Raw genomic sequence first — 24,340 nt, 5'->3', positions numbered from 1 at the left:
ACACACACACACACACACACACACAATTTCTGTAAATATCAAATACTTGTTAAGCCTAGAGAAAGTAAAATCATCTATTTATTTAAACTGGAGAACAGTTTTCCTTGGAGAGTAAGTTGAAAGCAACCAATACTATCTATGGTTAGAGATCAGAGAGAGAAAACGACATAAACCCACGCTCCCTCTCAGGCCGCTAATTGTACGGGACTGTACTCTCAGATCCTTGTACTCCCAGCTTCCCATCCTCTTGCTGAGCTATCCCTCTGGCTTTGCTCTGAGTGTGATCACGAAGAAGGGCAGAGTGTGCTGCCTGTATTACTCAGCTGCTGTGCCTTTTGTGTGTCTCTTGGAAGTTTGGAACTTGGCTCAGGTGACCTCAAACAAAAGCAGTGCATGTTGTTTACAGTCATTATGGACCAGGAAACCTGGTTTCAGTTGATGCCTCTTTATAAGGCGAAGAGATTCATTTTTTTTAACTTTTCCTAATTTTCATTTTTATTTTATAAGTTTGTGTGTGTGTGTGTGTGTGTGAGAGAGAGAGAGAGAGAGAGAGAGAGAGAGAGAGAGAGAGAGAGAGAGAGAGAGAGAGAGACACATCTGAATACATTAGAGGAAGTCACATACCCTGGAAGTAGAATCATGATAGGTGGTTTGGGGCTGCCATGTGGGTCCTGGGAACTGAACTCAGATTCTCTGCAAGAGCAGTAAGTGATCTTAACTGCTGAGCATTGCTCTAGCCCCAGTTTTCACTGTTTTGAGTCCGTGACTGCCTGGTTTGTGAGTTTTTCTACAAGGAGACTCTTTCTAAGTGTTGTGAACCCTGATGTGTTTTTTTTTTTTTTTTTTTTTTTGACTGCTTGCTCAAGAGAGAGGATGCCAGGACTTCTCAAGGGGGTTGTATGATTCTTGTAACTATTGTTGCTTTCTTCACTGAGTTCTGGAAGATGCCAGCATTGAAGATACACTTACCCTAAACTCATATTCCCAACCACAGCCACACCAAACTTGTCTTCAAAGTTACAGCCGTAGGATACACCTGTTGCAATCACAGTCTGCAAAGTTCCAAATTGTCCAAATTAGAATATGAGGAGCAACTAAAAGTCATACTTTGAAAACACCACCATTGGCCCAAATCCAAACCTGCTTGCTGCCAAGCCTGGCTATCTTATCTGATGACTGAGATCCACTCAGTAGAACTCCTGCAAGTTTGTCTCTGACCTCCTCATACACCCGACACTAAATAAATGATAAATGTGAAAAAGGTAACAAAACAAAACAAAACAAAACAAAACAAAAACCTTTAGCCTAGGCCTAGATACCTTTTAAGGGGCCTCAAGGCAATTCTAGTTTGCATGGACATTACAGCTCATGCTTGAAGGGCCTTTTTATAGCCTGGCTATGGAGGTGTTGCTGTCTCCGCCTTGGACAGAATAAACCCAGATAACGGGAAGGAACTGGTAAATTCTGATGAATAGAAATCCATACTAAATGTTAAAGCCAGAAATGGAGACAGTGCCTGCCTTGTGGCAACGTGGTGTGTACAGATGGCTTTCTCTCTTTAAAACTAGATTATAAATGAAATTCTCCCAATGACAGTCAATACCATGATGAGTTCGATGGGGATAGGCACTGGAAGCTTGCTTCTGTAGCGTTGATTGATTTCTTTAACGACAAATACAACCACTAGAATAATCACAGATGTCACGAGGTCTGCAATGTTAGTCTTCTGAATCTGTGTGAAGACTGACTCCAGGACCTACCATAAGAAATGCAGATGAACCGAAGTCCTGTATGAATTTGTAATTCAAACACATTTCTCTCCAAACATCAAAACAGATATTAAGACAAAAGATTGGCACATAGTTGCAGCCTTTCTGTGTCCAGCTGCTGTCAACCATGAGCCCTCAAATGGTGGGGGCTGTCATAGAGATACACTGAGGGTGAATTAGCACAGAAGAAAACATTGCTTTAGGATTTGTCTAAAAATATCTTTAGCTAATATCAAACTGTGTTGGATATTTTTCATGGTTTTACAATGGATCTCCTCCACCTCTAGGTCTCAGCGGCTTTTTGTTTGTTTTTTCTGTTTGCAGTGCTGGACTGATTAGGTTGAACCCAAATCTAAGGTCTCACAACACCAGGCAACAGTATTGCCTTTTATTTCATAGAATTTTCTACTGTTCTGTCCAGGGAGTCATTTCTAGTTTCTGGGCATTTTTGTTCATATTTTAAGTACATTCTTTCACAATACAGACCTTCTCTGGGTCACATGGAAAATGCCTGTACTATGCAGAAAATACTTCTTGAAGGAAGTTGGGTTGTATTTCCATAGGCCCAAGACAGCTCAAGTAGACCCAAGCTGGATTTCATGCACACCCCAATTCTGGAATACTTCTATGTGGGAGTGAGAGTTTTCAGAGCAGGTGCTGTCTCAGAATCCCAAAGACTATCCTTCAAGAAGGACTGAAGATGCTACCTGCTGATCAACTGATATGCCACTGATTTGTACTGCGCTGCTTCACTAGGCCCAAACTAAATGGAGTCATTCATACTAAATGCTACACAACCAAGCTGACATTTTAAGGGAGCAGACTGATTCCAAACACAATAGTTTTTCACCTCAACAAAAGGGGCACCCCGTCTAACAGCCTAATAGGGTAGTTGTTTGTCTCTGCTTTAATCATAGTGGGATGGAGTTTGGGAAGAGAGAGTAGCTGGAAGTGACCTGTCATGAACCATCAGGTTTCTGTGTATTTGATCCCCACTGTATCAAGCTAACTGTTCTGCTGTTTCTCAATGGGGGTTGTGGCTAAATAGGACCATTTTTGAGGTGTCAGTGTCCAAAGTTCTGGTTAATGTCTCAAAATTTAAAAGTTGATTAAAAGGAAGAAAATTAAGTATGTCCAAAAGCTGTTTCCATATACATTTTAAATTTTTTTCCATACACAGTAACTTAACTTGATGCTTAACTGTACTGGATTGCAGGCACAAACTTCATATATACCTTTCTCTCTCTCTCTCTCTCTCTCTCTCTCTCTCTCTCTCTCTCTCTCTCTCTCTCTGTGTGTGTGTGTGTGTGTGTGTGTGTGAGAGAGAGAGAGAGAGAGAGAGAGAGACAGAGAGAGACAGAGAGACAGAGAGACAGAGACAGAGACAGAGAGAGAACCAACTGGCCTTGAACTTACAGGTATCTACCTGCCTCTGCCTTCCAAGTGCTGAAATTAAAGATCATCATGCCTAGCTACTTTGGTATTGTTTAAATGACAAGAATACTTACTTTGAAAATAGAGAATGGGTCGCTGTATGCTGGGACATTCAGCTGCAGCATGAATTTCAGTTGAGAAACCAAAACATGAATCGCAGCAGCTGTAGTGAAGCCACTGATTAGGGACTCAGATAGGTATATCACCACAAACCCTATCTGCAGAACCCCCAAAAGCAACTGGAAAGAGAAGGACAAAAGTCTTTGTTAGTATAGGTTAGGAGTGCACATCAGCAAACCAAAGACTCACCCCAAAGTGCTTCAAAACATGAAGTTCAGCCCATGGAACCATTCCTTGAAGAAGCCAATGCTTCTGCCTCTTGGCACATCTACCATTCAGGATTGTTCTGGGCCTTCTCTTCCATCCCTCAGGTTGAACATTATATGATGCTCAGATAGTACATAAGTCCCATGCCTCCAGAAGTATCAGACCCATGAAGAACCTCCTTTCTTGCTTCCTCATTTTTAGGTGCAGTATCTTTAGAAGATGCACCATAAACCTTGTATAGCAAAATCTTACCCCCATTAGTCCTCATAAATTTGTTGTTGAGACATGTATGGTTAGTGCAGCAAATTACTCAACTTGCTTAGGAAACATGTGACTAGGGCTGGTGAGATGGTTCAGAGGGTTAAAGTTCTTGCTGCCAAGCCAAATGACCTGGGTTCAATCTCTGGGGCCCTCATGGTGGAAGGAGATAACCAACTCCCAAAAGTTGTCCTATGAACCTAGCCCCCACATAAATGCATAAATGTAGAAAATAAATAGATCACTGCATACTGCATGTTAGAAGTGTGAGGTTTTAGCCAGGGAGCAAAGTGCTTACTGTCTCCAAAGCATCATTGTTTACAGTGAATGCATCAAATGGACTCTGCTTCCCTCAGATCCTTGACTGTCTTCTACACTCATGTCTTCAAAATACAGACAGAACTTCAGGTACACAAAATTCAACTTGGGTTCCACTTTTTCACATTCAGAAGTGTGTGAGAAACAAACGACCACAAGGCTTGTCAATGGGATACACACTTGTGTCCTTATACAATCAACTTTTCCTTTCTTTTAGAAATGGTTTTAAGCAAAGATGTCACTGGAATCTTAAGTAACATCTTGAGAAGCCCATGGCATTTTCACTCTTCATGATGGTGCTGGAGGGAAGGTGCAGTCTCACTATAATCTTTTTCATGTTATTTCCCAAGTTTTTTATATGGATAGTTTAAAAAGTAGAGCACCAATTCCCTCCCAACTAAATTAAAGTAACTGAGGCATTAGACAGAAAAACTTCCAAAGCTACTAGTGTCATTATATAGTTACATTTGATGACGACACTGATTCCAATATATTTTTTATTGAATTAAGCATTTCATTCCTTACCACGTAAGCCTTCATCCTGCCACTTTTACTTCTATCTAGATTGTGTTTATCTGTTTGTGTCTAGACCATGTTTACCCTTTGGTTGTGGTAAATGACTCTTCATTAATACTTGGGGAGTCTGGGAGGATCTGAGATGAGTTAGGGGAAGAGAGAGAATAAAATCAAGATACATTATATACAGTTCCCAGAGAATAAATAAGAATATTATTTAAAAATACTGTCTATGGTCCACCCAATGGGGCACGCAAACCAAAAGATGAGGAGGAGTCACAAGAGGAAGAATATACAGAAAGATAGGGACCAGTCAAGGCAAACATTTTGGCAGACAAATCACACTAGAATCAGACTCACCTGAATGATTCCAGAAAGAACAGTCACTGATGCAGCCACCATTACTTTCTCTTCTACCACTGAATCATTTTCGATTGAGCTTGAGGACAGTTCTGAATCAGTGCTGCCTCCTGAGGCCACTCTTGTAACTACAACTCCCACCATCATACTCAGAACTGGAAACGGACCTAGTTAACCAAAGGCAAATTATGGTCAGTATGTGCCTCCCTATACCTGAGTTGCCGTTCAGCCACAAAATTGAGTAATACAAGCTACCGTGTATAACCAGCCTTAGCCCTGATTCTTTCAGGAAACTTCAAGTCTTCTGAATTATGTACAATTTGGAATTTACAGTGAGTTTCTAATAGAATTTACAAAGAGTGAATAAAAACCAGCATGAATCTGTCCAGTAATTGACTTACCCACAGATATGTGTCTAGATGTGCCCAAGAAAAAGTAGGTTAGGACTGGAAAAAAGGCCGCATACAACCCGTAGGCTGGAGGGATGTTGACCAGCAGAGCAAATGCTAAACCTGGAGAGACAATAGCCAGGTCTTTAATTTTCATCAGGTTCCCCTAGTAGTTTAGATTGAGCGTTTAAAGTAAGTCACCACATTAACCCAAAATGTGTTGAAGATATAAATACAAGAACTAAAACTAACATTGTTAGAACACATGAGTATGAATCTTGAATCAGGCAACAGTCTATCAGAAAGGCTACGTACAGCACAAGCAATCAAAGAATTGAAAATAAAAATGCCTTACTGGGAACATGGATCAATGAAAGAGTTCCTGCCTAACGTGGCATGCTCCTGGGCTTAATCCCAGCACTGGAAAAACAAAAGCATACTCAAAGGATGCTATCAGCAAAGTGAGCTTTAATCAAACAGAGCACTTGCCTAGCATCCAGGATGCCTTAGTTTGACTCCCCAGTACTGCAAAATAGGAATGTTTAGGGAACTGGGCTGTAGCTCAGTGGTAATATATTTGCCCTGGGCTTAATCTACTCTTTTAATCACATTAAAGACACAGGAAATGGCCATAATGGGTTGGTCATCTTTTAGGTTGGGCATGGTGGCACATTCTTGTAATCTTAGTATTTGGGAGGTAGAGGATATCAGGAGTTTGAAGCCAGCCTAGGTTATATGAGACCCTGTCTCAACTGCCCTTTCTCTCTCCAGTTTTAAAAACCAAAAGTGAAATGACAGTACAGAGAATGAAAAGCAGCTGTTGGCAAATATATATCAGATAAAGGTTTAGTGTCAGAAATACATAAGTAACCTTTGCACCTCTACAATAAAAGACAGGTCTCATAGCCCAGTGTGGCCTCAAACATGCTATATAGCTTATAGACCCTCTTATCTCCACCTCCTGGGTGCTGGGATAGCAGACATGACACCTGATTCATACTGTTCTGGCAATGGAACCCAGGGCTTTGGGCATAAAGAGCAATCACTCTACCAACTGAGCTACATCTCCAGCCCTGGCAACTCACATTTTTAAAACAGCAAGGAGAACTAAGGGTCTAGTTCAGTCATAACATTATTGCTTTGAATGCGTCAGGCCCTGGGCTTGATCTCTTCAGCACCACCCAAACAAACAAAACAAAACAAAAGATGAAGGATTTGAAAATGTATTTTTCCAAAGACATGCAAATGGGTAATAAGAGCAAGAAAAGAGTAGATACTTAACAAACATCATTAGCTATTAGAGAAATACAAATCAAAGCCACAATGAGATGCCAGTTCTCACCCACTACAATGGCAAAGGTAAAACGGATAGCAGTTAGGTATGGAGGCATCTGAAGCCATGTGCACTCCTAGGGGCAATGGTGTAGCTGTGCATCTCTACAAGTAAGGAAACATTAAGCTACCCCAGGACCCAGCACTTAGACTCCTAGGGATATATCCAGGCAATTTAAAGGTATTTTTACACAAAGAGTTGTACACAGATGCTCATAAAAGCTTTATTTATCATCACCTCTGAATAGAAATGACTCAAATGTTCAATGAAATGTGGTACAATCATACAGTAGAATATTGTTCTTGTTAAATATGAATAAACTGGAAAGCATTATACTAAGAGATAAGAATCAGACACAAAGTGCCACATACAATTCCATCTGCACAAAATATCCAGAACAGGAAAATCAATAGACATGGAAAGTGTTAAGGGGTTGAGTGGAGGAAGGAGTATGAAGTGTCTATCAAAAGATAAAGGATTTGGTGTGTGTGTGTGTGTGTGTGTGTGTGTGTGTGTGTGTGTGTGTGTAGGGGTAGGGAGAAGAGAAGGTGGTGAAAATATGCTAGAATTAGTGGTGTTAGGTGCACAACCTGATTAATGTACTAAAAGCCATAGAATTATACATAACAAAAGGGTGGCTGGGCATGTAACATGTTGGTAGAATGCAAACCTAGCATTTGTGAAGCCTTGGTCTAGCACACATACATATGTACACACGCAAAAGAATTACAAGGGTGAATTTTATGTTATATTAATTATATCTTTAATATAAAAGAAAAGGTAAAAGAGAAAAAAAAGAAAAAATTACCTTGTAGTACAGCCACCAGCCCGGTGCTGATGCCAGAAACGATGTCACTCAGAAGCCATTCCTTTATCTTGTACGCTGGCAACCAAGATGCTACGGGGAACAAAGAGAGGGCAATTTTCTTGGCCTTTTGTGAGGAGCAGCTGAAAACATTAAAAGCCACAGATCAGTGAATTAATATCAAACTTTAAGTTTGGTTCCTAAGAGTAGGTAGAAAATTGGCACAGATGACATCATTTTAAAGATGAAACTGGTAAATTCACTCCCACTAACAGTCTCCTCTTTGCCCCTGCCAAAAGAAACTTTTTAAAAAGGAAAATGCCATCTTTTCTTTGGTTGTAACAGAATTTATGTGTCATCCTGAGTTGAACTGTGCAGCACTTCAATTGAGAATTCGCCTGTTTCCCTCTGACTTGGAAGAACTGTGTTTGTGCCGCTAGCTGAGATGATGTGTTCCTTTTGCCTTTTCACCTCAGGCAGGGAGTTTAGAAAGCCAAGAGAGACAGATTTCCGAAGCTATGGACTAGAGCCAGAAAGGAAAGCATGGAAGCTAGAAAATTTAGGATAAATTGCTCGATTCTTCCTCATTCCAGTACCTGAAGAGTCTCTTACCTACAACACCCTTTGAGATGATCCAGGAATGTCTTGTGGTGTCTGTGCGTCTTCTTGAACTCCTCTCCAAAAGTGTTTGTGGAATACACTGGTCTGGCCACTATGTACTGATTCCCTATGGCTTCGATCATTTTGCTTTCCCTGGTGACAGTGGCAGGTAGGAAGACCTTTGAAACTATGTGGTGAATACTTCTTCTTGCTGTTAGCAGGTTAAAATGTCTGAAACCAAACAGAGCTTGCTTCTTAAATAACTCAGAGATAATGTGATGCAATTTACAGATGAGTGAGCTCCGAACTGAATGTTACCACCTTTTGAGATCAAAAGAGGCAGGATTAAGGGACCCAGGTCACGTTTTGCCATGTGATATCACTTTTTCCTTCAAAGAGCTGACACAGCTCCTTTGGGTAAGCAAGCAAGCATTTCTTATTTTTATATATTTTATTTATTTACTTATTTTGGAGACAGTGTCTCACTATGTAGCCCTGGCTGGCTTGGAACTCAGTATGGATACCAGGCTCACCTGGAATTCATAGAGATCCACCTACTTGTGACTTCTAAATGCTGAGATTAAAGGTCTACAGCAAAAAAAGCAATAAATTAAGTTGGTTTACTTACTAAACAGTTCTTGAGAGTCCACCTCAACTTTTTTTTCTAGAGGTATTTCTAAAGATATGGTACTGGAACAGTGGGACAGACCACAGCCTATTCATTTCCCTTTAATTCTAACCAAGGTTGTTTTAATTTACATACCAGGGTCTTGTTTTTTCTAAGACCTCAAAAAATAGTTTTAATTTGTAAAAATCAAATATATTGTTCATTTCTATTCCTATGATTCCTGGGAGTCAAAGGAAACTATGTACAGACAAAGTATGACTTTGTTTACATAGTTCATCAGAATGACAAGGTCCTTTCTAAGTAAAGACTCGGGCAACTGACTTAACCTATTTGAATCTCTGTTATATATTGAAATGATGATACCCATGTTTCAAAAAAACTGAAGAATGAGAATGATCAAAAGTTTCAAAACTTCTGTTGCTGATTCTGACATGCTTCAGGGATTCATCACATGGTAGTTATTATTCTAACAACTAAAGTTTTCTGGGGCTGAGGATATAGCTCATTGTGAGACGCTTGCATATATGAGGCCATAGGTTCAATCCCTAGTACCACAAAATAAAAATAAAATAACATTTTCTACATAAGTCAGTGATCATCAATCTGTGGGTTGTGACTTCTTTGGCAAACCTTTATCTCCAAAAAATGTATATTATGATTTGTAATAGTAGCAAAATTACAGTTCGGAAGTAACAATGAAATAATTTTGTGGTTGGGGGTCACCACAACTTGAGGAAGTGTATTAAATGGTCTCAGCATTAGGAATGTTGAGAACCACTGATATAAGGTGTCAACTCGTATTCATGTCTGTATTTTGTTTCCATAATTTAAGAAGATCAATTTATAAAACCTTTATGTTCATTTTCAATTTAGTACTCACAGTTCTCTGAGGCATTAACTATTATTATTATCCTCATCCTACAAATGAGAAAATAATTATGTACACTCTCACCCACCACAATCTAAGTGTCTTTTCTTCATATAGCTAAACATGTCAAAAATGGGACCTCCATTTTCAGACCTTTCTATTTCTTCTGCGACATGCAGTTTACTGTCCAATATGAACATGACTGAAGAACATTCTGCTGGCATTTCCTCTCCTAATCTTTCTTTCTCTAGACTACTGGATCTTGACCTTTACTGTGACTTCTCTCTGAGTCTCCCCTCAGCCTCTTGTGACTTGCTTTATCCCGTTTCATCTTTTCCTCCCCACTTTCAAGTCACCTGCCCTACTGGCTGTATAGCACTTCACATCAGCACTGGCTCACAAAGTGGATCTGGCTTGCTCTTTGCACTAAAAAGCATGGGTTTTGTTTGGTTTTGCTCTTGGCCAGTTGCCAACACTGCCTGGGACATTAGCACTTTAAATCACTTTAAGTCAGTGGTTTCTGATGCTGTGAATGAGTGAGGGCTCCAAAGTAGTCAGCCTTGGGAGGAGGAAGACTCAAGATGGCGCTCCTGCTGTTGTATGCAGCTGTGGATGCACAGGGGGAGTGTCTCACTGGTTGCTCTACTCACATTTCCTACTGACATTCACAGAAACTTACTAGTTTTCTCCCCTATAAAACAATCTGAGAGTGCATCTTTTCTTCTTTTGGCCATTATATTTTCTTTCTGCCAAACCATGATTTCATTGATCTCTACATTATTCATTCATTCATTCATTCATTCATATATTTTTGTCATTGACAGAAATAACAGGAATAACTTCTTATCTAGCTCCCTGCTGAGATTACCACAGCTGGCTCTTTAACACCCCTCCTACTTGTGGATAGATCAAGAGCCTGAACTCTGGCCCTCTAGCTGCACAGTAGAGACAGCTTCCTCCTTACAGAGCTCGTGGTGACATGGGTGTGCTCAAGTGCAAGAATCAGGGAGGCTTAAGAAATCTGTCCAGACATATGACAGCTTGAGAACCATACTCTTTCCCTTCTGCTATCCTGACAGAATGCTGCTGCCTCACACCCAACAGGCAACCAACACCTCAAGCCCAGAGCCAGTCACCCTGACGCAGCTCAGCTGAATGGGCTCCAGACAGTCATGAGTGCACATCATTCATCATGTCTCTGCTTCTTGGGAGCAACTTACTTTAGTTAAGAATTCAAATGATTTTTGTTTGACAGCAATAACAGGAATAATAGTTCACTTTTCTTTCCAGAAATTCTTGGGGAGAATGTTTGGTTCCTGGAATTTGCAGTTCCAGTTTCATGTATTACACTAACATGAATGGATTTTTAGATTTTGTTTTACCTTTGTGGTTCAATTCTCTTTGGGCTCTTTAAAGTGTCAATGACTTTAGGTAATTGGGACTCATTCTTGGAGTGCTTGGATCCCAGTAATCTTGAAACTTTGAGCTTTATTTGCAAATGTTTCCATTTTTGCTTACTTTCCCAAGCTGTATATTTTAAAAGTTTACTTAGCCTTTATGTAATTATTAATCTATTGTCTATTAATGTACATAGATACATATGTACACATATGTAGATTTACATATGGTGCCAAATAACCCACATTTATCATTCTCTGCTTTTTAAAAAGTATTTTAGCAAAAATTCATCCTAGAGTTAATCTCTGAAATCCAGTTTCTCAATCGAGCTATCCTGATGTATTAGTAACACTTTGATAACTCCAGGAATTGACATGTACACATTCCTTCCCCACCCCTCTGAGTTCCACCTAACTCCATCCAGCTTCATCTCTAGTCACCTGGGAGCCTCCCAGCTCTGCCTGCCCTGTTCTGCAGAGAGTGCCCTACGGCTCTGACCTTTCCAATTCAGCATTATCCAGTGTTCTGGCATCAGAGCTCTATCTTTTCTGCTAGGAAGCAATTCATTTGAACCAGTAGTTCTACCAACAATGCCAGAAACTTTATTTAATCGAACCCAGGAGGCACACGCTTTTCCTCTTACTCTCAGTGATATCATATCTCAAAAGCTACTCAAGCTAAGGAGGGTCTGCCTGGCATGAGTTGAAAACACTGTTCCTCTCATGGATCTCAAAAGACTCCTATACCAGTCAGTGGAAAGCCAGAAGTAAGCCAGTTTTATTCCATGGATTAGTCTTTACAGAAGAGGTTACACAGTGTTTGGAAATCTGTGACTGGGGAGTGTATAAGGGAAGGGAGAGCAAGCAGAACACTTGCTCCAGTGAGCACAACAACCAAGGAAGAACTCAATTAGTTGCTAGACAGGATTCATAATCAAAGGCACAAAAAAGCTCTTATTCTGGCCAGTGTGAGGCTGGATGGAATCAGGGAATGATGTTGGTGTCAGAGAGGTCAAGTGCTGGTCATGAGTAGCTGGGAGAAGACAGAGGAAGGCTTAGCAGAGATGTTAGTTAGTAAAAGAAGTCAGAAGGGATCACAGTCTGGGGCTGGGAAATCCTTTCCCATTAAATGTTGTGGTTCTCTTGGCTCTCACTTGCTGTTGAAGCAGGACAACTAATCTATGTCATCAGCATACACCTGAGCTATTTCTTCAGGAGACATAAATACACGGCCACTATTATGGAAACATTTCCCCCTGCCCTTCTGTGATGTTTGCTTGAAGGCCATTTTAGCATCCCACAAACACTTCCAAGACAGTTTAGAAGCCAGAATCATTTCATGGAAATGGTCGACAGTCTGACGCAGAAGGTGCTTAAAGGTAACAGGACTAGAGTGAGGAACCTGAGGATGTGGAGACAGTTTCTCCACATGTCCAAGACAATACTGCTAAAAAGTTTTCTGCTTTGATTGTGTTTATGTGGCTAACTCACATACCTCAGTTCGGTGTGCACAGGACTGAAAGAGCACGCACAACAGATGCCTTGCTAGTTTAAGAGGTCTGTTTATATATTGTGGTCTACACTTGGGAAACTCAGATCAGTTTTAGTTTAGACTCTGAACTGTCTGTTTCCCATTAGTTCCATCATTATATTGCCTATCATGCAGGGGGGAAAGTCAAGCCTAATTTAGGAAGTATACAGAAAAGAGTGAAATGTGTCAGCCATGGTGGTACATATTCCATCATTTGGAAAGGTTCAGGCAAGAAAATCAGGAGTCTGAAGCCAGCTTACCTCAAACAAAACAGAGTGAGAATTTAGTAGGCAAGTGTGCCTGGCTTCAGATCTTTGCTCTTGATGAACTGGGTTCCCAGTCTTGGTTTTCTTAATTTTAGAAGGAAGAAGGTTCTCTGACATCGGCTAAGGCACAAAGACCTCTCGGCCTTGATTTTCTTGGTGATAGCTTCGAGTGAGTTTTATATGGACAGTGTAGACCCAATTTGCAACTCTATGTATGCAGCAAAGCCACCCAAGACTTGTTGGAAACACAGTGTGGTGGTTTGAAAGAAAGTGGCCCCATAGGCTTATAGGGAATGGTACTATTAGGAAATGTGGCCTTGTTGGCATAGGTGTGCCCTTGCTGGAGAAGCGTGTCATGGGGGTGGAGTGCAGGTTTGAGGTCTCCGATGCTCAAGATAGGCTCAGTGTGTCACTGTCTCCTCTGTCTAGCTGCCCTTATAGAACTCTCAAGTCCTTGTCCAGCACCATGTCTGCCTGCATGCTGCCATAATAATAACAATGGACTAAACCTCTGAAACTGTAAGCCAGCCCCAATTAAATGTTTTCCTTTATAAATTTGCTGTGGTCATGGTGACTCTTCACAGCAATAGAAACCCTAACTAAGACACCTACTAATGTTGTTAGTTCACTGTCATGTTCACTCTGAGCTTATCTCCAAAAAAAAAGTAATAGTTTTCCACTCTCACCGAAGTTTAAACTCCTTTTTGAAGAGTCTGTCTAAACTTCCTAGGTCTGGGAGATTCTTTATATTTGGGCTCTTACCTACCATACAAACTATTTTATCCTCCTTTGTCACAAGTAGAGTAGTAAGTTCCTAAAACACCATGAAATTTAGCGCCCTATGTCTTTGCCCATATTGTTTTCTTTATCTGTGATGTTTTCCAACACCCTTAAAAACTTTCAGCTGTCCCTGCTATAAATTCCTTTCTACATTCCTTCAACAGGCATTGATTGACCCATAGTCTGTCAGGAACTCAGTAATACATGATTTAAAAAAAAAAAAAGAAGAAGCTGCAAACTCAGCTGGAGTTAGCCATTTCTTTCTTGAAAGTACCCTAGACATATTTCTATTCGACATCATACTTTATTATCATTACTCTTTATGGTTTTCTCCCCAATAAGACTAAGTTTCCTAAGGGCAAATCTCAAATCTTAGGTTTTTGTTTTGTTTCATTTTCCTTTTGTAAAAGTCCTTTAATGTAGTAAAAATGCAAGAAGATTTTCTAAAATGAAGTAAAATATGAACAAAATGTTTTACACACACTCGATGTAGCTAACATTCAAGTTTACGTACATAAAATGATTGGGGCAGTTAATAATGAAAGAACGATTGTGAATATGGGTTGGAAATGAGGAACACTTAATGTAGATGTGCATTATGAGTTAGACTTTAGGCACATCATCCATTCCTTGTGAGGGATAATGAGAAAGAAGCATGGAGTTGGCAGAGATAGTGAAGATATAGGTTGGGGGAGGGGCTTTCACATTGTTGCTGGGAATGTAAATTAATGCAGCAATTATGGAATCAGTATTGAGGTTCTTAAAACAATTAAACATACAGCTAGCATATGATCTACCTAAAATACTCCTGGGTTTACACATTAATGAATCTAAGTCAACATACAACAGAAATACCTGCATACCTATGTTTATTGCAGCACTATTTCAATAACTGAGCTACGAATGAGTCTAGATATCCAACTACAGGTGAGTAGACAATGAGAATGTGACAGATATACATACATATGAGTTTTATTGAGCCATAAAGAAGAACAAAATTATGCAGTTTTCAGGAAAGCAAGTGACTCCAGAGGACATTCATGTTAACCAAATAAGTCAGACTCAGAAAGATGGCTTGGCTTTTATTCACACTGTTTTAAATGAAAGTAGAAGGAGAGTGTTTAGGAAGAAGGAGGGAACCAGTGAGAGGTGGGCAACAGAGCGGTGGCGTGAATATGACAGAAATATATGGTACACATGTATGAAAATGTCATGATGAAGCCCACTATGTTATACAATGAATATGACCTTAGAGCAGGTAAGCAGTGAGAGATCAAAAATCCTCAGAGAAGACTTTGTTGGCCCAAAGAGAAAACATTAGAGACAGGCTGGGGGATACGATAGCATGTTTCAGACCAGCAGGTTCAGAGGACAGTAAAGAGAACCCCTAGCCATTCCCATAAGTCCTGTGGTTTTCTGAGCGCTTTCACTTCCTACATGCAGACAAGGTAGGTATCATTGTTGCCAATTCACATGCAGAAACTGAGATGAGAGAAAGCAAATGGCTTTCCTGACCCTTGCTAGCAAGTGACAGAGCCAGGGACAAAAAGCCGGGTTTCATGATGACAGACTCACTGTGCTGCGTAACTTTCTCTGTGTGTTAATGTGGGAGCATACCAACCCTGCTCCAGAGAGAGGACACAAGCAAAGAGCACAGAGCTCCAGGACAGCACTCCTGCCTTGAATATAGAGCGTCTGCTCTCAGTGTCACACACACAAAATTGAGTCCAGGTAGCCTGAGACTCCATCTTGAAGTGGGCCTTAGCAAAATGAAAATGAAGGCAGGGGAAAACTTTATTGTAGACAAATGCTAGACTATGTCATTGTGAATTTATTCTAGTAACTTAAAAATGTCCATTACAGCCAGACAGTCTGGTTTACAGAGTGATTTCCAGGACAGACAGAGCTACATAACGAGATCCTGTTTCAACAACACAATAACAACAATAAATAACCATTATTAATCAGAATTTGGTGCTCACACCTGTAATCAGGCAGGGTGAGGACCATGAATTTGAGGCCAGCTTAGACTATATCATTAGTTCCAGGCCACACTATCTCAAAAAAACAGAGGATGATAACAGATCCATTCCCATTTTGTGAACTGTTTCCTTGGTGGGATAACAAGCTATTAAATAGGTATTTATGTGTTTGTTATCTGCACTATCTCCCCAAATGACTAATTTACTTTGGAAAAAAATTATTTAGTCTAGTGTTTTAGTACTTTGGAAAAAATTATTTAGTCTAGTGTTTTAGTACATTATTTATTTATACATTTAAACATTATAAAGCTGTGTATGCAGGGTTATGCCTGTAACCTAATACCTAGAAGGTTAATGCAGGAAGATATCTGTGAATTCAAGACCAGCCTGGGCTTCATAGTGAATTTGAGATCAGCCTGGGTTACATGGTGAGATCCTATCTCAACAAACCAACCAGCCAACAAGAATATTGTAAAATAAAATTTTCTGGCACTTAGAAGAATGATATCAAATCTATCTAGCATTGATCAATGCTAGCACAGGTACCCTGTGTGATTTTATATTAGTCAGGGCATCAGGTACTCAACTGCTGTCAGTGGCAATCTCCCCTACTCCCCCACCTCTGTCTGTCTCCTTTTACTCTGCCTTGCTGCTGTTACCTTTTCTCTTTTTCTTCTTTCCTCTAGTGTTGGACTTTGTCAAGTGTCTGGAAGATAAAGCTCTCATGTCTGGGACAGGTGGCCTTTCTAAATCCCTTCTCACAGGTGACTCTATCTCCTTTTGTCAACTTTTCCTAGAAGCTTGCTGTGTTTGCCAGCCTTTCAGAGCAGATAGCCTACCTATAAAACCCAGTTTAGGTGGATAACTAGAAGAATTATCTGAATAAATAAGGCAAAACCCATTACTATCTTTGAAAAGGCTATTGAAGTTGTAACAATGCATACAACCATTTACTTGATAACTTAAGGCTCCTCAGATATTGAATTCACATTGCTAGTCCTCCAGACACATTTTCAGCCTATTAATGAAATCACTCAAAATATTCATGCTTATAAACTCAAGATTATAACAATAACTTTTAAATAAGCCATGCTAAGCAAAAATATTTTTGAAGCACATCATTTTGAGTATAATGATCATTAAGTTTAGTTCCTACCTGGGTATACTCAGTGAGGAGCTTCAACAGCAGTGGAAGCAGGTCCTGTGGGCATCCAGTTGAGTCTATAGGCTCTGCATGCATCCATATGTACTAAGATGTCTGTATTATAGGTTATATAAAGCGGTGGGCAAATTACCTTTCTGTCAGCTTTAATAATTAACTTTCATTAACTTTTACAACAATGGAAAGACTCCAGTATGGTTTTGACCTTTGAGACGCTGATCAGCAGAAGTGATGATGACACCAGCTTCCTTGAGTTCCTGGTGAGATTAAACCACTCACTGCACTTGTGTGTGTGTGTGTGTGTGTGTGTGTGTGTGTGTGTGTGTGTGTGAGAGAGAGAGAGAGAGAGAGAGAGAGAGAGAGAGAGAGAGAGAGAGAGAGAGGGAGAGAGGTTTCATTGGTTTGCAGAGATTTGCACAACCATGTTTAAAAAAACTTCACAAGTGTTATCTCCCTGACATTTCACCTACCAGTTGAGATGGGAGTTCAGGGGTGTTGTTTCTTGGCTGGGTGACCCCACAAAACTTAGTAGCCGCAAAAGACATGTGTACAAGCTAACTCCTGGTACAAGGAAGGACCTTGTTAGGAAGGCTCTGTCAACTCCAGGCCACAGTCCTATGTTTGCTGTCTGATTTCTGGTCCCACCACTGCTCTTCTGGAGAGCAGCGATCCCTCTGTTTTTAAAGTCAATAAATATTTTCATCACTCTTCTTGTTTAACCTCTTAGCCTTTGACCTTGCTGCTCTCTCTTCACAATCTCCTCTTTAAAAGGTTAACATGTTTTTCTACCCGACTTCATTTTCCACCTTACATTTCATTGCCAACTACTTGCCTACCCTGTTCCTTCTTCAGCATCCCCAAGGTTCTGTCCTGGATTCTGCTCTCTTTCTCTCCATTTTTTTCATAAATAAAAATTCCGTGTTCCCAGTGGCCCTCAGATTCCTAAGTCCAGCCACACTTGCTCAGGATCTCTTCAGGACCACCCTGATGGCATGTAGACCTGACATACCCAAGTCTGAGCCTTTGATTTTCCCTTTCAAATCTCCTCCAACTCTGTTTTCCATTTCAGAAAGAACACCCCCTTCTGTCGGAAATCCTGTGACCATTTCCTTTTGCAGACAGTCTGTCCACCTCTAGCCACATCACCTGCTCCACCATCTCTCTGTCATACAAAACCACCATTCTACCTCATCACCAGCTAGGCCGCCAACATCTTTTGCAAGAGCCCCTTGCTGCTTTCCTGTCTCCATCTCAGCTCGCCACTTTCCCTGCCCACTAGTAGAATGAACTTTACATGCTAACCTCTTCAGGGAGCTAGGGATCATATACTTAAAGACCTCCAAAGTCTTGCACAGTACCCTCTTATCTAGGTCCCCACCTCAGCTCACACTTGCCCAGTGTCTCCTCCACACCTGCTGCAATGGCCTCTGCTGATCCCCTGAGTTTGCAGATTCCTTTCTGATATCACCCCTCTGCTTTAAATGCTCTCCTTCCTTTTCTGTCTGTCTTATTATCTGGTTTCCCCTTCTTCAGAGAGAACCTGTTTGCCTTCTTGATTTCAACAAACCCTTCATGGCTTTCCCTCATTATATCTTTAAAAATAAAACATTATGTTTAAATATCCACATTTATATACTTGTGTGATGTTTGACTCCTTCATCAGAATGACAGCTTCAAGCATGGAGGGGTCCTTTCTGGGTACCACTGCATCTCCAGCCCCTGTGACGAATCACTTGCAGAATAACTGACAGTTACTGAATGAGTTATATTTGATACATTCAGTTCTAAAGGAATAGGAAGGTTGCTGAAGTTTGTTGTAAGCTAATCTAACTCATTTAAATTATGGCGCATACATGTGCTTGCTAAGTAATTAAACTAGCAAAAGTACCATTTATCTTTTTATTTTATTTTTTGAGATAGCATCTTGCTGTGTGGCTCTGACTTGCCTGGACCTGGCTATGTAGACCAGGCTAGCTTTAACTTCACAGAGATCTACCTGCCTCTGTCTCCCAAGTGCTGGCTGGGATTAAAGGTTTTTGCCTCTAGGCTCAGCTAGCTCATGATTTTATTAATAATAACTAACATTAATTGAGTTCCCACTATGGGTGCTAAACAGTGTAATTGTATTTTATTAGGTTTGTCTCATTTAATTCTTACAAGAATTATCCACAACACAGTATTTTAACTCATATTCCAGTTACAAATGAGTATATTGAGATTTGATATGAGTAGTGGAGCCAGGTGATTTAGCTCTATCACTTCTTTAACAACTATATAAAATTGCTTTGGATTACTTTACCAAATGTAGGCCTCATTTGTTCAGAGCACTGTGCCTTGATCAAATTGCATGTTTAGGTTTGGGTGCTGAAAGAACTGGAAAATGTTGTACTTAAAAATAGAGCCTTAGAACTATTGATCAGAACTAAAATGATTTGTTTAGAACAAATAAGAGAGTTCGTGGCTGGTGAATGCAAGCTGAGCAAAGATAAATGAATGGCATTTCTATTTACTCATGATAATCAACTAGAGAATTTAATAGAAAGATCCATTGAGACAAAAGCTACAAAGATTAAATCTACAAAGAAAATTACAGACTGTCTTTAAGGATAGACAAATTCAAGGAAAAATATAAAGCTGTATATTTTCATATATGTGATGGCTCAATATCATAATGAGAGTTATTTAAATTAAATGTAATAATAATAATTTTTGAAAAACCTACAAACTGGATAAACTTGACCCAAAATTTGTATGGTAACACAAAAGGCTAAGAAAAGCCAAGACAAACTTGAAGTAGAAAAAAAATTGAGAGAGTTAATTTGTATGATACACATTTTTTCATTGTTAATTGATAAAGGGGACTTAGTCTACTGTGGGTGCTGTTGTCACTGGGCAGGTGGTCCTGGGCTGTACAGGAAAAGCAGCTGAACTTGAGCCCAGAGGAACCAGTAAACAGTTCTATTTCAGTTCTGGCCTCCAAGTTTCTGCCCTAACTTCCTTGAGCAATAGGTTGAAATACTGCTCCTCCCAAATCAAAAGTAAAATAAAGTACATTTAAAAAATAATTTAAAAAAAATCATAGTAATTATAATAGTGCTGTATTTGTGATGTGGGAGACACTTAAATCAATGGGAGCAGACCAGAAATCTCAGGATCACACACTGAAACTATTTATGATAGGGGTTACATGATGGTAAACAAAGGTTACTATCAGCTGGTACCCACATGGAAAATTCCATTTCAAATTTCCTCGGATTTAGGAATTAGAAGCAGGAGGATGGTGGGTTCGAAGACTATCTGAGCTATATAGCATGACCCTGTGTCAAAATTCTTTTTCTTTTTAGATCTCAATTTTGCATCATACTTACAAAATTAAGTTAACTAAAAACTCAAATACAAAAATTAGGAAAATTAACCTTTAAATGGGGAAAATAATATGCCATTGTAATTTTTTTCTTTTTCTTTTTTAAAGATTTATTTATTTATTTATTATGTGTACAGTGTTTAGCCTGCATGTATGCCTGTAGGACAGAAGAGGGCACCAGATCTCATTATGGATGTTTGTGAGCCTCCATGTGGTTGCTGGGAATTGAACTCAGGATCTCTGGAAGAACAGCCAGTGCCCTTAACTGCTGAGCCGTCTCTCTAGCCAGCCATTATAATTTTAAGCAACTTATAAAAAAAATCTCTCTCTCTCTCTCTCTCTCTCTCTCTCTCTCTCTCGGTTTTTTTAAACAGGATTTCTCTGTGTAGCCCTGGTTGTCCTGGAAACTCACTCTATAGACCAGGATGGCCTCGATTTACAAGATCCACCTGCTTTTGTCTCCCAAGTGCTCAGAGTAAAAGTGTGAGCCACCACTCCCCAGCTAAAATATGCATAATTTAAAGGAAAAGACGGTTAAATCCAACATCATTAAGATTAAATCATGAAAGACAATATAGTAAAAGTGAAGAGAGGTTCCACACTGGAGAAGCAATTGGCTCCACTTCAATCTTAAAAAAAAAAGTTCTTATTTCTCTTACTATTCTTTTACTGTTCTTGTTAATATTATATAATATTATATGTGGAGGAGACATATTTGCCTGCATATGTCTATGTACCACGTGCCCAGTGAGCCCAGAAGAGGGCGGCATGTCTCCTGGAACTGGAGTTTCAGATGGCTGTGAACTACCATGGGGACTCTAGGAATCAAACCAGGTCCTCTGCAAGAGTAACATGTGCTCTTTACCACTGAGTCATCTCTGTAGCCCCTCCCATTGAACCCTAAAAAGGATTACTACCAACAGAGAAGAAGGACTCTTAAAAATCAGTAAGACAGAAGGCAGAACTCTCAGAAAATGTGAAGTACCAGTTAACATATAAGAACAATCTCAATTACACTGAAGATCAAGGAAATGTAAATTAAAACCACAATGAAAAAATTTGACATCTAGCAGCAATAGCAACAGACCTTTCTCTGTGTTTGAGTAGGGCATGAAAAAAAGAAAAGCACAATTTCTAATAAAAAAAAATTAGCTATAGGGCCTTTAAAGAGATCCTTGCAAATCATTGAAGTGTTCTTAAACTTAATCTTTGTTTTGTGGTAAGTCTGCTTTTGCTTGTCAGACACCACTAGCAAAATGCTTGTCTAGGGTGTATCCTGGTAGAACACTCACTGAGAGGCCCTGCTTTCAAGTCCTCAAGACCAAATAAACAAAACAAACAAAACCAAAACCAAAACCCAAATGGTTGGCGATATCATCAGCGATATGGAGTTGTAACGGCTCTCATACTACTGAATGAGAGCATATATAGCCAGTTTCCCAGAATAGCTTCAAACTATCTTAGCAAGTTGAAGCTACACATCTCTAAGACTTATACAAACTTTATGTTATAAAATGAGTATGTCTTGAAGCTCTAATATAAAGCATCATGGCTAGTGTTAACAATAACAAACTTAAAATTTGCCAAGAGACTAGTAGATCTTGTGTTATCACACACACACACACACACACACACACACACACACACACACACACACACAGGCACACACATACAGAGAGACAGAGACAGAGAAACAGACAGAGACAGACAGAGACAGAGAGCCAGGAACGGAGACAGAAGAACAGGAAAACTGGATATAGAGTTGTATGCCTGTAATATCAGTACTTAGGAGGCTTAGGCAGGAGGCCAGTCTAAAATAAATATTAAGAAACTTTTAGAGAGACAGAAAAAAGGTGGGAATTAAAAAGAAAAATGCTTATGATTCATAGATATGCACACATATACATATATATGCAATGAGACTATAAAAAGAAACAGGATTGTGATTGTCTTTGGGGAGATGAATAGGACTAGGAAGTAGGCTTTAGTTTTTTCTTTTTCCTCCTGCAGATTTGTTTTTTAAAAAATGAAGTGTGCATTAATTTTCTAGGACTGGCAGTACAAAGCACCATGAAACACACGTGTAAAATTAACAAAAAAAAGGTATTTTCCCTCACTTCTGAGAGCCAGAGATTCAAAATCAAGGTGTTAGCAGGACATGTTGCAGTGAGACACTGGTCAGGACATTTCCCTGCGTGCTCCCACCTTCCAGTGATGTCTTCCACCTCTTGCACCCTTGTCTGGCAACATCGCTCCAGTCTCTGCTTATCTCCACTGTGCATCTCCATTTTTCCCCTTATAAGAAAAATATCAGTCACTTTGGATCAAGAGCACATTCTACTCTGATAGGAGTTTGTCTTGATTACATCTGCAATGTCCCCATTTCCAAATCAGGTCTACTTCAAGTACTGTGAGATTTTCAGCATTGTTTTCAGAGATGCATATCAGTCCATAACAAGATGTAATTTACAAGCAGTGAAATATGCCAATTTTAAATGTACATTTTAGTGGGTTTTAACAAATGATTATACTCACATGTATTAGTTTTTTATTGATCCTATGGCAAATTGCTGTGCACTTGATCTGAAATAACACAGATTTATAATCTTATACTTCTACAGGTCAGAAGTCTTCCATGAGTCCTACTAGACTAAAATCGGTGTTCCACAAGACTGTGTTCCTTGCTGGCCACTCTGGAGGAGACTCTGTTACCTTATCTTTTCTCATCAAAAGGCTGCCTGTATTCCTTGGCTCATGATTCACATTTTCAAAGCTGGCTGCATCCTATCTCTCTGCTCTTTCTTCTGATGTCAATATCCATTACCTATGGTTATAAGAGTCTTCACCCTTAATTACATTTAAAAAGCTCTTTCTGCCACATAAAGTGACATATTCACAGGTTTGGCATATTGGGACACAGTTAACTTTGGAAGTCATTATTCTGCCTAGCACCTCAGGGAACATCCACCCAATCAAAGTGGAGAACATTTCCATCCCATCAGGAAATGAGATCATCTCCTTTCTCAGCCAATCCCAGTCAACTCTCAGAGGCAATCTCCACTCTGATTTCATCATAAGTTTGATGAGTTTGACTCATTCTAGATCTTCATATAAATGGGAGAGACAGAGTGTTCTCTTGTTTGTGTCTCACAGCTTAATATTTTTTGCAGTTCACTTATATTGTTGCCCACTGCTTTTTATTGTTGTGTAGTATTCCATTGTATAAATGTAATAAAATTTGCTCATAACTCTCTTGTTGATGAGTTTGTGGACTGTTTCTAACTTGAGACTGTTATGAACATTTTTATACAGTGCTTTGTGAATAAATGTTTAATTTCTCTGTAGTGCTATGAGAATTATTAGGCTATGAGACAGAAACATGTAACTGTATAAAACCGTGGAGCAGTTTTAGGAAAGAAGTTTTATTTATTATGGTTCTCATCATCATTGCTGGGGAATCTCTTTTGTTTCTTATCTTGCCAACAGCTGTTATATCAATTTTCAGGTTTGGCTGTTATAATGAGTGTTTACTTATTTAAAAACAAAGCAAAAAATTTGAAACCACCTTAAACTAGTAACAGTTCACCCTTACTGGTGATTTTCCCAAATATCTTAGGAAATAAAGTCTTTTTTTTCTTCTGCCAAAGTTTATCATTGGAATAGTCCTCTTGGTCACTTGTCATTCTATTTCTTTAAGATGGTCAGTGTTCTTGTGTGTGTGTGTGTGTGTGTGTGTGTGTGTGTGTGTGTGTGTGTGTATGGTATGTATATATGTTTGCATGTGTGTGGTGGAGGTACTTGCTCATGTCAAAACTAGAAACTGACATCAAGACATCTTTCTCCATCATTCCTCCACCTTACTGTTTAGAAACGTTTCTCAACGAACCCAGAACTCACTATTTTGTCTGTGTTGGCTGGCCAGTGAGCCCTGGGGTCTGCCTGTCTTCATCCACCTTCCTTTTCCCCACCAACCAGTAGTGCTGGCCTTACCGATGTGTGCCTCAGTGCCCGGCTTTAAATGACTGTTGGCCAGTCTCAGGTCCTCCTGCCTGTGCAGTAGGCACTTTGTCCACTCCATCATCTCCCTAATCCATACCTTTATTTTTGTATCCCAAGTGCCTAACACAATACTGGGCATGTAGCCAGTGTTTAAATGGATATCTTTCTTTCAATAGAAAAACTACACTTTCAAGGTTGTGCTGAAACCTCACTTCTATACCATTTACAAATTTGGATTGAGATAAAATCCATTT

At 39.7% G+C, this 24,340-nt stretch overlaps 1 protein-coding gene across 1 annotated transcript in view; it reads right to left on the bottom strand.

Annotated features, from left to right (window-relative positions):
* The window catches only part of Slc26a3 (solute carrier family 26 member 3), a 36,249-nt gene extending 19,444 nt beyond the window's left edge, over positions 1-16,805 (bottom strand). Inside the window, exons 1-8 of the mRNA XM_028891758.2 lie at positions 16,718-16,805; positions 8,122-8,340; positions 7,513-7,652; positions 5,384-5,494; positions 4,983-5,149; positions 3,278-3,442; positions 1,604-1,756; positions 970-1,052 (exon numbers count right to left, since the gene is read on the bottom strand). Coding sequence (XP_028747591.1) covers positions 970-1,052; positions 1,604-1,756; positions 3,278-3,442; positions 4,983-5,149; positions 5,384-5,494; positions 7,513-7,652; positions 8,122-8,252 — 950 coding nt within the window. The 5' untranslated portion in view covers positions 8,253-8,340; positions 16,718-16,805. The remainder of the gene's footprint in view (positions 1-969; positions 1,053-1,603; positions 1,757-3,277; positions 3,443-4,982; positions 5,150-5,383; positions 5,495-7,512; positions 7,653-8,121; positions 8,341-16,717) is intronic.
* Positions 16,806-24,340: the final 7,535 nt, after the last annotated feature.

Source organism: Peromyscus leucopus, chromosome 14 (genome assembly GCF_004664715.2).
Source record: "Peromyscus leucopus breed LL Stock chromosome 14, UCI_PerLeu_2.1, whole genome shotgun sequence".
In the NCBI taxonomy this organism is placed as follows: domain Eukaryota; kingdom Metazoa; phylum Chordata; class Mammalia; order Rodentia; family Cricetidae; genus Peromyscus; species Peromyscus leucopus.
The sequence above is the reverse complement of the archived record's forward strand: the minus strand, read 5'-3'. Positions and strand labels throughout refer to the sequence as shown.